This window comes from Diadema setosum, chromosome 17 (assembly GCF_964275005.1).
Source record: "Diadema setosum chromosome 17, eeDiaSeto1, whole genome shotgun sequence".
Classification (NCBI taxonomy): domain Eukaryota; kingdom Metazoa; phylum Echinodermata; class Echinoidea; order Diadematoida; family Diadematidae; genus Diadema; species Diadema setosum.
Window position 1 is genome coordinate 4,277,024 of NC_092701.1, and position 14,641 is coordinate 4,291,664.

At 36.2% G+C, this 14,641-nt stretch overlaps 1 protein-coding gene across 1 annotated transcript in view; it reads left to right on the forward strand.

Moving 5' to 3' along the window:
- The first annotated feature begins 8,002 nt into the window (after positions 1-8,002).
- The window catches only part of LOC140241032 (L-rhamnose-binding lectin CSL3-like), a 6,898-nt gene continuing 259 nt past the window's right edge, over positions 8,003-14,641 (forward strand). The window contains exons 1-3 of the mRNA XM_072320802.1: positions 8,003-8,075; positions 12,170-12,730; positions 14,043-14,641. The exon at positions 14,043-14,641 is cut by the window's right edge and continues 259 nt beyond it. Coding sequence (XP_072176903.1) covers positions 8,003-8,075; positions 12,170-12,730; positions 14,043-14,056 — 648 coding nt within the window. The 3' untranslated portion in view covers positions 14,057-14,641. The remainder of the gene's footprint in view (positions 8,076-12,169; positions 12,731-14,042) is intronic.

The following is a 14,641-nucleotide window of genomic DNA, read 5'->3' on the forward strand; positions in this document are numbered from 1 at the left end:
TATGTTTATTCGAACTCATAATAAATCAATCATTATCACTGTTCCCCTTCATTGCTTGTTTTAGTTGTTTGATTTCGACCAATGCTATCATAGTATCTTAGCCTCTCTGATCTCCTGTGAAATACTGCAATCTATTTAGTGATATGTTTTCGCTGCATCAGATATTAATGTTGTTTTCCATTCTGGGAACGCTCAAATATATCATGGATTTAATATTGTATTTCTCCAAATCCAAAATTGTCATCAACAAGTTAACTGGGTTCTCTCATATTCTTTAAGAGCAGCACACTTAAAAAACAAACAAACAAACAAGGAATATCGATAAGGGAGCTACTATGTAAGGATGAATTGTCCTACATGCTTTGTTTTTTAAAAGAGAATATTACATCTTCCTTCTCTGCTGCGTTACAGGTACCATCTCTGTGTGCCCCAGAATACTCAGATGTGTGATCAAATCTTTCATGAAAATTGTTACTTTTACTAAGAATAATTTCACTTGATGTGTTTACTCGTGTAAACATAATGCATAATTATTATACATAATTATCACTTGAAGTATTACGGAGTTGCTTGTTTCTTTCTGTATTATCATTAGTCTTCATCAGTATGTATATTATACAGCGTGTCACAGAAAAAAAAAAGGAGAACTGAGCTTCCTTTGAACATTTTACTATCGACATTATACATTTTCTTTATAAAATATACATGAATGGAAAGATACATTTCTCTTCTTTCATTTGACGTGAACCTCAATGTTCATAATTCATGCGTGAGATGAAGAAAATAATGTGCTGGAACTGTTCATTGTGTCTCGGGTGTAAGACCAGTGTAGTTTCAGTGATTCAAATTCAAATTTAAAGTCAATGGACGGTGGTGCTTCCAAATGTTCATTTGCACGCGCAAATAATGACTTTGTGTGAATTTTCAGACTATTGCTGTTATGTTTTCGTAAAAAAAAAATCAGAATCCAAAATTCTTTGTTCAAGATACCCAAAATTTCCTCTTTCGTATGAGACCTTTTGCGTCAAATCTGAATAGCGCATGCTCGAGAAAGAAAAAAAAAACCTCATTTCTTCCGATTCTTTGTATAGTCGAAAAATCAGCATTCAGCTCTCCCGACTACAAAGTTAAACAGGACGATGGGCTCATCTGCGCGATTGAATTCACACAGAACAACCGTTACGACAGTGTAACAGTGAATGTTGTTAGGGGGAAGGGGGATATTTACATGGAAAGTTGAATGGGGACGGGGAGCCCTTTGTTGTCATTTATTTGGTATAAGCTATGAGATTTACCAAAATTGTGAAGAGTATAATGTCGTGAGTATTCTCAGGTTGCATGGAGTCCACTGGCTGTGGGAAATCAATGTTGCAACAATGGTGTAAATGTTCACTGAAGCATGAAGGCCAAAGTTATCTGTCCAAGAGATATATTGTGTATATCTATACACAACCGTGTATACACACACAAACATTGTTATGTCTATATTTGTCTCAACTCTACAATTAAATTGTTTATGAACAGGTTCGAGCTAAATGGCTCCTTATTTACTATCTATCTATCTGGGTAAAATTAAGCAGACTTTAAAACTGAGTTTTCTCGAGGAGGCGTAGATCATTTTTTTTTTCTCATGAGTTGTTATATAAAAGGAAAATCAAGAGATATAAGGCTATGATTTTAGATATTTTTTTTTGTTGCAAATGATAGCCGAAAGACCTGAAAAACTCATTCAAATGATCATTTGGTAGCTCTAGAGTCTATTTTGTTATATAAAGTTATGCATAAATTATGTGCAATGAGTTATGCATCAAATGAATGAACAGAAGGATATCTTTCCATTCATGTACATCAAATGAAGTAAATTTATGATTATGATTTCAAAATTTTGAAATGAAACTCGTTTTCTTTTTTTTCTCCCCTGTGTCTAAGCGTGTCCAAGAGGTATATTGTGTATATCTATACACAACCGTGTATACACACACAAACATTGTTATGTCTATATTTGTCTCAACTCTACAATTAAATTGTTTATGAACAGGTTCGATGGCCATTAGCTTCAAGGTCCACTCAGCTTATCAGCTTATGAATAATATGCGAATGCACGCTTGAAAGATAGATAAGTTTATGTAGTTATGTTATGTTTAGTTTAATGTTTTAAATTAAGTTAAGCAATGTTTTATCTTCTTTGGTTTTCCAAGGTTTTATTGTTTTTATGTTTTTTTGCTTGGTCTGTCTCTATTTCTCAACGATATGGTCGAATTGTTTCTGAGTACCTTCGATGGGCATTAGTCTCTATGATCACTCAACTCATCAACTTCTCAATAATATGCTCCTGCACTATTGAAGTATAGGTAAGGTTATCGTGTTTTTCATGTTCTCTTTTACTTTTATAATCCAAGGCCATTTTTTTTTTATTTGCTTGCTTCGCTCTGCTGTTTCGTAAACATATGGAAGCGTGTTCGCAGTACTACAGTAATAACAACAACCTTTAAAAGGTTTGTATCTGAATGAAAAGGATCATCATGCATTGAGTTGTTTATCAAACTTAACAGCAAGAACTAAACAAATGAATATACATTGTAGATAATAACAAGTGATCACCACTCGTCTACCACCATCTGGGTTTTTGATGCAAAATATTTAGATCTTTATGTATTTGTTTTTTTTTTCAGTATCGTCGAGCATGTGGTTGAAAGAAGAGGTTTATGTCTTGTTGAACCTGGTGTTTCTGTAATAATGATTTATGTCGTGTTGTTATGGGATAACCTTACAGTGTTCAATCTAAGAACACTCTAAAAACGCAAAAGTTGAATCAACATTTAAAAGGGCCGAGGAGTGACAGCATTTTTGAAGTGTTGCATCCGACTTTTAAGATAACATTTTAAATGTTGAATCTAGCAGGAAAACCAACACTTTGAAAATGTTGTCACTCCTCGGCCCTTTTAAATGCTAATTCAACATTTGTGTTTTTAGAGTGAACTTTGGAAACGGCAGATCAGACGTGATACGGAAGGGAACTGTAAAAGAGGTAAAATTAGAAAACAAACAAACAAACAAACAAACAAACAAACAAAATTTTGCTCGCGTGTTCACAGCCATGACATGTTCGCCTGTTTCTGTAGTTTTGCACTTGATATTGAGATAACACATTGAATTTCAGTTTGAGTACTCCGCCATTTTTCTCAATAAATCATGACTGTAGACGGTTTATTATAGAAGCAATTTTATTATATACAAATTGTTCACATTGTGTTTATCTAACAATCCTTAACATTAATTATACAGATTGACTTCTTGACACTGGATGTCTCTATCCCTAATTCACATTTTAGAACTCTTTTGAAACACTTAAGCTGGTTTTTTGTTTCATCTGCAACTGGTAAATAACATTTAGGATTTCAACCTGATAAGTCAATTATAAAGGGAAACGGGAAGTATGAGTGAACACATTCGGTTTTCTCTTCCAAAGCACAAAATTAAAAATATTGCGACAATAACGGACAAGTTGTTTTTCATACGTATATGCTCTTCCATAAAGTAATGAGAACAAAAGAGAAATTTCACATAATAAGAAACACAAATCAATTTGCAAAAATCAACATACGTTTCTGTCTATGTAGCCCCCCCCCAAAAAAAAAAAAAACAACAAAACAAAACAAAAAAAAACAACATAAAGAAATGTAAAATAAAATGGAGGAAAATGAAGAATCTTGTGTCAAATCAAATTCAAATGACATTAGAGAAGAAGCAACATTAACAAAAATGGTAGAAATTCGAATGTTATTCAGATTTATAACATCAAAAATGATATTTGATTCTTGAATTTGTCTCGATAACTCTTTTATTCCTAAATTAAAAGAATCAAATAAAGAAATTCTATCCATTTTATCACCTCTGCAACAAACTACATAAGTCATTTTTAAAGTGGGAGTTGACAGAAAAATTTGTGTGTCATCTTTAGTTTCCCACCTTGTATTTGTTTGAGGATATAAGGATATAAGTAGACATGTATATATGAAGAGCTTGTTTGCAAAAACCGATAAGTCCATATTTTGCCAAATGGAGATATTTGCGATTAAAGGTCATGAAAAATAAAGAGAATACTAAGAAAATTTTTGCTTCTTTTGACCATAACTTAAAAAAATATACCATTATATGTAGTGACCAATATATAATTTTAAAGGTATTATTTTGTTCTTTATGACAAAGACCGTACTTCAAAATCTTCAAAAATGGACTTATCGGTTTTTGCAAACAAACTCTTCACATATATATAAATATATAGTGTGTGTGGGGGGCGTTTGTGTGTATGAATGCGTGTGTGTATGTGTGTGTTCATATAATGTATTATGAGATGATTTGTATCCAAATTGGTCCACTCACCTTATCGGTTTATGAATTAACTGAAATTGTTTTATCGAAAGACAGATAAGGTTACCATTCTATTCAGGATTTCTCTTTTCTTGGTATTCCAAGGTGTGTGTGTGTGTTTTTTTTTTAATTTACTTGCTCCACTCTATTATTACTTAAAAGAAATTAAATAAAATGATTGTTTATCAGTACCTTCGATTGGCATTATACTGCTTAAAAGATCCATTCACCTCATCAACTTATGATAAATATGATAATGCATTATTGAAGGACAGACAAGATTATCGTGTTATTCTTGCTTTCTCTTTTGTTATCCCATCCACGGGATTAAATTATTGTTTATGAGTACCTTCGACTGGCATTATACCCTAAAGAATTTACTCACCTTAAGGATATATAAGATTATCATGCTTTATTCTTGTTTTCTCTTTCTTTGGCATCTTTGCTTTCTTTGGTTTTCTTTTACTTTTATAGTCCAAGGCTTTTTGCTACTTGCTTACTCCACTCTATTTCTTCGTGAATCTGAGGCAACGTGCAACCTTCAGCACATTGCCTATAAGTACTGCCACTCCTTTGGACTTTTCACCCTTCTCTCTGCGTACCTGAATCCAAGTGAGGTCTTCCAACCAGTAGGTAAGTGCACGATCATTCTTAATGTTCTTAAGATTTCTGTTTATGTCATCGAGCCAATGCTTTGAGTCAGGATAGGAATGTTCTAATCTGTGACAGACTAATATAGAAACTTGGTTGTTCCCCCATGTATGAAATATTATAACTTTTTTGATTTTCTTGTTGAGATTGGGAGGGTCTTTACCATTTTCATTTTGAAAGTTTCGTGCAAAACTTGCCGAACTTAAATATTGCTTGAAGTGATTTTAAATTGCGATGAAAAAAAAAAACATTAACGTGGGAATTCACTTTTACCTATTTGCGAAAGAAGGACAAATGCAGTACCAGAATCCGCTGAGAGTGACGATAAGAATTCCGAGAATACTATCTTTTACATAATTTTTCATCGTCCTTGTAATGACAGAACAACTCTTTAAGGTTGTGCAAAACAAAACCAAAGGTTATGTAAAACACTGTATGAGAAAAATCCTGCTGCAGCCTGTCAACAACATGGTCAGGGATCGCTTTATTTAAAGTCCGAGCACCCTGTATTAAAATAGAAACACACACACACACAAAAAAAAAAAACAACAACATCGATTTACTAGCAGCGCTTCAGCAGTGCATTGCCACGTCCAACTTTGCATGAATGGTCGTCAGCAAACGTACCGGGATCTACATAACAGGCAAAAAAAAAAAAGTAAGTGATGTCAAGCCTCGTTCACGTTTCAGCAACCAAAATATCTGCCACCGCTGGTCATCGGCATAGCGAAATCCTAAACATTATGTCAAGTAACAACAATGAAGAGACAAGATTTGATAATCCATAGCATAATATCCCAAGATCCTGGTGGCTTTCTTTGCTGCGTGTTTAGCGTTAATGGTGTTAAGTGGTTATATCCTGCAACAGGCACTAATATGTAAGCAAAGCTCAAGAAAAAAGTGATAGAAAACATGGAAAAGCCAACAATTTGTATTGACAATGCCCGTTACCTTAAAGGTAGGGGATACCTTTTACAGAACTCCCAAAATGCAGCAAAACATTAAATATGAACCTCAGGGGACTTGTTTAGGCCACTGCTTAGAAATTTGGAAGTCAACAGTTATCTACAATTTGAATAATGCACAAAACCCAACTACTCGGTAGTTCTGTGTGTCAGCCACACTTAAGCCTTTTTGTTGCAGTCTTCTGTATTTTTTTTTTATCTGTAAACACAAATCTAAAAGTATAAGAGCTGATGTAATAACATATAGAGTGTGTGGCAAGAATGTATATAGAAATGTTTGTAAGTTTTGATGAACTTTATTCACAGAATATACATGATGGGCACACATGCAGTGCATGGGTCTGCAAAGGTAGCCTAGTAATGTACTGGAATTTACGGTGAGCCCCGAAAAAAAATTCAATTCAAAATCTAACGGTCAAAAAAATGTACTAAATGTTACCTTCCACTTTCAATACTTTATGGGAGTTTCTAAAATGATACTCTCTTCAACATACCACTGTGTTTATACAACTCTTCATTTAAGGCATGCAAATGGGATTCCCTACCTTTAAAGTTGTCTTTTTTTGACAAACAGATCAAAGAACTCTCTTTTTCCCCCCTGGTCTTTCAGTCTCATTGTTCTAAACTTGATATTAATGATGATTACGCAAAGCTTTACATTTTCTACCAATTTGTTAAACTCCCGGAACGAGTACGAGACTCGTCATGCTTCCCGTTTTGGCAGCCAGTATAAACTCAATTCAATAAAATAGAATCGCCTGACAAATATGAAACTGGATGCACGTTCAAAACTTTTTTAGTGAAGAGAAAGTCAAACAATGAATTTGAAACTTGGGTTTCTTTTTTTTGTATGTGTATTCTACATTGTACATTTCAATACTTATAGTTTATGTAAAATGCCACATCATGTCAAAATTATAGTTTTTTTTTTTTTTTTTTTAAATTCAGCTTCACATGAATATTGTCAGGGAATACTGAAATGAGTACCAACTACATATCAAAATTGGAGGAAGCTCCTGTTGCCCATTGTTCTCTACATACATTCTTCGCTTTCTCAGTTTCTTTTGACATGAAATAAAATAAATTCAGATAGGTTCTTTCTCACAAATTCATTCAGTCTTGCAGTATAACCTTAAACGATAACAATAAGAGGTATTATGGTTGAAAAAAAATTGTTATATTATTGTTCTTAAAATGAAACTTATACAATCGGTGAACTCTGTTCATGTAAGGCGGTCAACAAAAAACACAACAAAATGTTTAGAATTGGTTAGCGAGTTTTGAAATATTCCATCGTTTGCAAATGATTAGCTTTAATGCAACAGCTGTGATAAAAATTAGAGAACTGTGCAGTGCATGGTACATTGACTCCGAAATGTCTTCGTTATGATAATAAATCTTTTGTGTGTCAGTGTGTGTTTATTTTTATTGTCATAAATCTCATCATCATTACGTATCTGCTGATTATCATATAAAACATATAAAACATAGGCACACAAAAGGTGATTCTACACGCCATGTCGACGCCATGATTACCGTCGCCTCTGGATCAATCTTACCCGATAGACAGAGACTGCGGAATAGGCATAGGGGTGGGGGCTGATAGGCTGCACATTCCCCTTCCTTCCCAAGCAATGCACATACTATAGTTTGTGTTTGTATAAGAACACACACACACACACACATATATATATACATATATATATATATATATATATATATATATATATATACATATATATACATATATATATACATATATATATATATATATATATATATATATATACATATAAACATGAGAAATAGAGATGAAAAAGCGCAAGCAAAATTTATTTTCCGAAAGGTTTTCGTCCTTAGATAAATTCCGTCTAATGGGGAAAGGGACAAGTACCATTTATGGCAATGAGTCCGATTCTGTTTTGCTTTGTTGTGTTTTGTTTGTGTTTGTGTTTGTTTTGTTTTTAATGGCCATCGTCCCCTTTTGTTTTCTTTCTCCAGAAATCGCACGAAGAATGCGGGGAAACGTACTGTTGATCTGCCTCCTTATCGGCATGTGCCGGGAGATCACATGCCAAGCAACAAAGTGTAAGTAAAATTAATGCTGCATGTTGGAATTCTTATAGTGATGTTACTGAGCGCGGAGAATCATATCCACTGTCATTAACTCCCAATTTCATTTCTGACTTACATGCTTCTGCAGTATCGCGGGCTATATAGAGGAATCAAAATTAGTACAACCATGCAACTATACACCCATGGAATGGATGTCATATTTTAACCAATAGTCTGGGTGCCAGAGGCTGAACCTTGTTTTACCGTCCACCCAATTTTTTTTTTTATGGTTTTACCCTATTTCGGGGGTGCTGAATCCGAATCTGGATGATGCAACCCTTGCATCCTTGAGGATTTTGAGATATTCAAGATGGCCGCCAAAATGGCCGCCCGAACTGGAAATTCCCACGTATTTCCTTCTAAATGGTGAGATATTGAAAACAATTCCTGGTTTTACCCTATTTCGAGAGTGCTGAATCCGAATCTGGATGATGCAACTCTTGCATCCTTGAGGGTTTTGAGATATTCAAGATGGCCGCCAAAATGCGCAACTTTCGTATTCTTTTTAAGGGTTTTTTTAGATGTCCAAGATGACTGCCAAAATAACTGTCAAAAATTGGAAAACTTTAGACCCTATTCAGCACCTTCGAAACTTGGTTGTTGGAATTCATCCATTCTTTAGGGTTTTTAGACGACCAAGATGACAGCCAAAGTAAGTGGCAGAATTCCAATGTTAATATATATTTTTCTTAATGGTAAAAGTTTTAAAATAAATTGATGGTCTTACCCTATTTCGAGGGTGCTGAAGGTCTTTGAAGGTTTTGGGACATCTATAATGTCCTGTATGAACGGAAACTCCTTAACATTTTCTTATACTTAAATTATTACCTTCCATGTTGTCGTTTGTTTTTTTACTCAATTATTTTCGCGTTACCTGTGATATGACCGTCCCCTCGTGATAATGTAACATCATAATTAAAAAAAATTGAAGCATAACTATAAAAATGTCCCACTCGTGTCTTCAACAATGTCATCAAGACCATCAATATAAACCAAATAACCAATTTGAGTGTTCATGGATGAAGAGATTAAAACTGCTCATGGATTAAGACAGGTAATATTGGGTAATTTCAGTACACTTCTCTACATCACTATCACAATATGATATGTTTTCCGTATCTCACCATTAAGAGGGAAATACGTGGGAAATTCCGGTTTTATTTGGCGGCCATTTTGGCGGCCATCTTGAATATCTCAAAAGTTTCATGGATGCAAGAGTTGCATCATCCAGATTCGGATTCAGCACCCTCGAAATAGGGCAAAACCATCAATTCTTTTCCATATCTCACCATTTAGAAGGAAATACGTGGGAATTCCCGTTTTTAATTGGCGGCCATTTTGGCGGCCATCTTGAATATCTCAAAAACTTCATGGATGCAAGAGTTGCATCATCCAGTTTCGGATTCAGCACCCTCGAAATAGGGTAAAACCATCAATTATTTTCAATTTCTCACCATTTAGAAGGAAATACGTGGGAATTTCCGGTTTTAATTGGCGCGGCCATTTTGGCGGCCATCTTGAATATCTCAAAAACTTCATGGATGCATGAGTTGCATCATCCATATTCGGATTCAGCACCTTCCAAACAGGATAGAATTATCAATTATTTTCAATTTCACACCATTTAGAAGGAAATACGTGGGAATTTCCGGTTTTAATTGGCGCGGCCATTTTGGCGGCCGTCTTGAATATCTCAAAAACTTCATGGATGCATGAGTTGCATCATCCATATTCGGATTCAGCACCTTCCAAACAGGATAGAATTATCAATTATTTTCAATTTCACACCATTTAGAAGGAAATACGTGGGAACGTTCGATTTTGGCGGCCATTTTGGCGGCCATCTTGAATATCTCAAAACCGTCAAGGATGCAAGAGTTGCATCATCCAGATTTGGATTTAGCACCCTCGAAATAGGGTAAAACCGTCAATTGTTTTCAATCTATCACCATTTAGAAGGAAATACGTGGGAATTTCCAGTTCGGGCGGCCATTTTGGCGGCCATCTTAGATATATCAAAACCCTCAAGGATGCAAGAGTTGCATCATCCAGATTCGGATTCAGCACCCCCGAAATAGGGTACAACCATCAAAAAACATTGGGTGGACGGTAAAACAAGGTTAGGCCCAAAAAGTGGCTTTGGCACCCAGACTACAATTTGTAAGAACGCAAAAAACAAACAAACAAACAAACCATTACAACTGTGCAACTATACAACAGTACAATGTGCAGCCCTAGAATTCCTGTATGGTTGTCTCTAGCCTTTAAACAAGGCGACTCGCTCTGCGTGCCCCCGTAAAGCGCGTTTACCCCACAAACCTGTTGGCCGGCGAGCGGAGCGAGCCGCCTTTATCCACTCGTTCAGGGATGTGTACTTTTGTCGTTGTTGTTGCTTTATATTCTTTGACAAATTTGCGTACAAATTTGACGCAGAAAATACACACGGCACACTACGGCACACACGGCACACTACTTAATATTAACGAGGCTTGCCTTGGTGCCGTGTGTATTTTCTGCGTACACATCCCTGAACGAGTGGATAAAGGCGGCTCGCTCCGCTCGCCGGCCAACAGGTTTGTGGGGTAAACGCGCTATACGGGGGCACGCAGAGCGAGTCGCCTTGTTTAAAGGCTAGGTTGTCTCTCGTCAACGGGCCGTAGTGCCATTAATCAAACAAATGTACGTCCCTGCATACATTACGGAACGCCTGTCGGGTTTTAGCCAACCAGGACGCGAAAAACTCGTCAGACATTCATAAATTCATGATGAAGGAAGGGCTGTGGGGTTTTAGCCAATCAGGACACGACAAACTCGACAGACATTCATAAATACATAAGTGTAGGGACGGGGTTTTAGCCAATCAGGAAGCGAAAAAGTCGACAGATATACATGCTTGGGTGTGGGAACGGGTGTAGGATTTTATCACACCATAGAATGCAATAAACTCGACAGACATATACACACATGCATTAGTGAGGGAACGGCTGTTGGGTTTTCACCATTCAGGGTGCGATTTTACTAGAAAGCCATTCACTCCTGCAGCATGTTGTTGGGACCTCTTTCATGGTGTGATATACTAGACAACCATTTCTTCGGACGGCAAATGGACGAATGGTTGTATAGTTTTAAGCATTCTGACCTATATAGAATTTTACGAACTTTGATGTATTTCTCAGGGAACTTGATATTTATTTCTCCGTGCTGCTTTGTGCATTATGCTTTCAATAAAAAACAATATCAAAAGACTAATCCTTGAACTATACATGTATTCCATAGGAGTGAGTGAGAGAGGAGGGGGGGGGGGGGGGGAGCTGTACAGCTGTGAATATCCCTTGCCAGGAAATTGAACAATGCCACTAAGACAAACCAGATTAAAGTCCAGAAATCCAAATCCAAATGCATGTTGATTTGTGTTGATTTATAATACCCTCGACATCACTTTTGCAGTAAAACGAATATCTAGAAACATATATTTCCAACGATTTGTTCTTCTATTTTTCTTCAGATTACTTGGGAACGCCCCCCCCCCCAAAAAAAAAAAAAAATCCTTCCAAACCAACATTCTTGATATGCCCTCATCTGTCAATCATTGCTAAAGTACTGAAATGTTTAACAAAAGACATTGGAATGCACCTTCCTCTCCAGTCAGCATAACTTGCACGTGTCTGTCATATTAATGTGACTAACAAAAGACATGGTGAGGGAACATGCAGGTTATGCTGAGTCGAGGGGAAGGTGCATACCAATACCTTTTGTTAAACATTTCAGTACTTTAGCAATGATGAACAGATGTGGTCATCTCAAGAACATTATGGTTTGGAAGGATTTTTTGTGAGCGCTCCCAAGTAATCTGAAGAAAGATAGAAGAAAAATTCGTAAAAAAATATATAGAATGTTTCTAGACATTTGTTTCACCGCGAGAGTGATGTTGAGGGTATCATAAATCAACACAAGTCAACATGCATTTGGATTTCACGGCCCCTTTAAGGATTAAAAGTGGGAAATGTTTTTTGTAACACCTAGTATATATAATACGTATGGATATTGTTGTTGTTACTTCATTGCAGCTGGCACCGCGTGTGAAAATACGAATCTTGCTATCAGCTGTGGCTCATTGCGGATCAAGGTTTCAACCGCCAACTACGGTAGATTGTCAGCGAGTGTCTGTGGGGGCCGGCCCATTGACAGAACCGACTGCCGCAACGGCAGAGCGAGGTCCACAATGTCCATTGCTTGCAACGGTAAATCGCGCTGCATCATCCCGGCTACCAACCGGGTATTCGGTGACCCTTGCAGTGGAACAAGGAAGTACCTTGGCGTCACGTACACCTGCGTGCCTTCCTTTATCATGCAGAGAAAATACGTCTGTCAGAATAGTTTGCTCAGACTTAGCTGCCCACCAGGACGAAAGCTAATGGTAGGGTATGCAGCTTTCGGACGCATGAGTCCGTCAGTGTGTCGCACCAAGTCGTCATTGCGAATCGCACCCTGCCGATCTTCACAACAGTCTGGTGCTGTAGTAAAGGCTAAATGTAACGGGAAGACGTCTTGCTCGCTGCCCGCTTCAGTCGCGGTACTTGGCAACCCATGTCCTGGCATTTCCAAGTACTTGAAAGTTTTAGCTGAGTGTAAGTATCAAGAGACAATGTATTCATGAACTGAAGCAGACAATCAAATCTCAAAGCCCCGATAAACACAAATACCAGCATGACCACATGGGATGAACACTATCCCTACTACCTCAAATTTAAAGATGATATTGAAAACGAAGTAGATACTTTTTTCAATCATGGCACTTTTCACATTGTTTTTTTCTTAATCGTATCTATTTATTCAATAACCAATCACCAACTGTGTGACAGTGGCACCAATCTTTTCCAACATGAGGTCAATAAGCTTAAAGAAAGGACGCAAGAAAGAGAAAAAAACCGTCAATTACAAGCATGGACATTTTTACTCTTTAAAAAACAAAAATAGTAACTTCAAAAACAGCATCTAAAGCATAAAGAAAAGATACAAACTGCGACAGAAAATCATACATGAAATTATAATTATTATATTTAAATATTATATAATTTCACTGGTTCATCTGGTTCAATCGCATTTTTTTTAGAGAGAAAATCTAGATATGACAAAAAGAGATAGAGAGAGGGAGAAAGAGAAGGGAGAAGGACTTCAAAGAATGTTACTATCGTGCATCCTTTTAATAAGTTTCATTTCTATAAGCGACCAACAATTTTACAATCTTTGGAGAGGTATGAATAAGTGTCTGTCACAGCATTCTCTCTCATACACATGACACACACACACACACACACACACACACACACACACACACACACACACACACGCATACCCACACAATCAAAATCAAAATGTCACTGGTTAAAGAGTGCCAAATCTTAGTATGATTTCTTTGCTCCCAGAGAAATAAATGATAGACTGTCTACTCTTGTATCGTTGCGACATTTATTGCCATGATAACATAAGTGTTAATGACGTATTACCTTTTTTTTTTTGGTAAAACCTTTAGACTTATCCTATGTATGTTGGATAATCGTTGTATATTCAATAATAATCATATAATTTTAGTACAATTTTTGGATCAATAAAAAATGAGCAAAATTCATATAAATTCATTCGTTAATAATACTTGTAATCAAATTCTTATTTCAATCTTGCACTATATCTTGTGAATGACATAATGTATTTCTGTACATTTGCATTCCCCCCCCCAAAAAAAAAAAGAAAGAAAATGAAGGCCGTATTGACTTACATCTTCTTCTTTTTTTATCAAAACAAGAAGAAAAAAGGAAACTTTTAAACACGAACATTATTCCACCCAATGTTATAGAATTGTTAACATAGAAATAATTTACCTAGGATTGACTGACATTGGTGTACGTGTTCATGACTGTCTTCACCGCTTATGTTTTTCAGGCGTCCGTGGGTAGTCGTGAGGGAGGATGATGTGGCTGAACCATGATAGGCTATTAGAACGGATTTACGGATTTACGGATGAACGACCTCGGCACCTGAACACTTCTCTCAGTATTATGACCACCGCTACTGGCATCCTGGCTGGAAAAAAAAAAGAACTAACCTGTCCTTTGACTAATACCATTTCATGTTCGTTAGAAATTGTCATACAGATTTACTTGCATGGATGATACGACACTGCTTTGAATATCCAACAAATAATATGAATATCCACTTTAGCTTGTAACAATTATCGCTTTCGCAGGCCTTTTCGAATGATCTAAGAGGAATGCGAAGTACAAAACATTTTTTAAGGAAATGTCAAACTACTTGAAACGAAGAAATGGAAAAATTGAAAATCTATACTTTTCTAACATAAAGCCATGCTCAACTGTAGTATATCCATTCATAATGTACTGACGTGCGAATTTAGGTTGGAAAAACATTTATTACTAAAAATATATACAATATTCCATATTTCATACGTTCATGATATATCGGTCCATAAATGGTATTTACATGGTGCTCCTTGGTTACGATATATGATTTATGTTTAATGA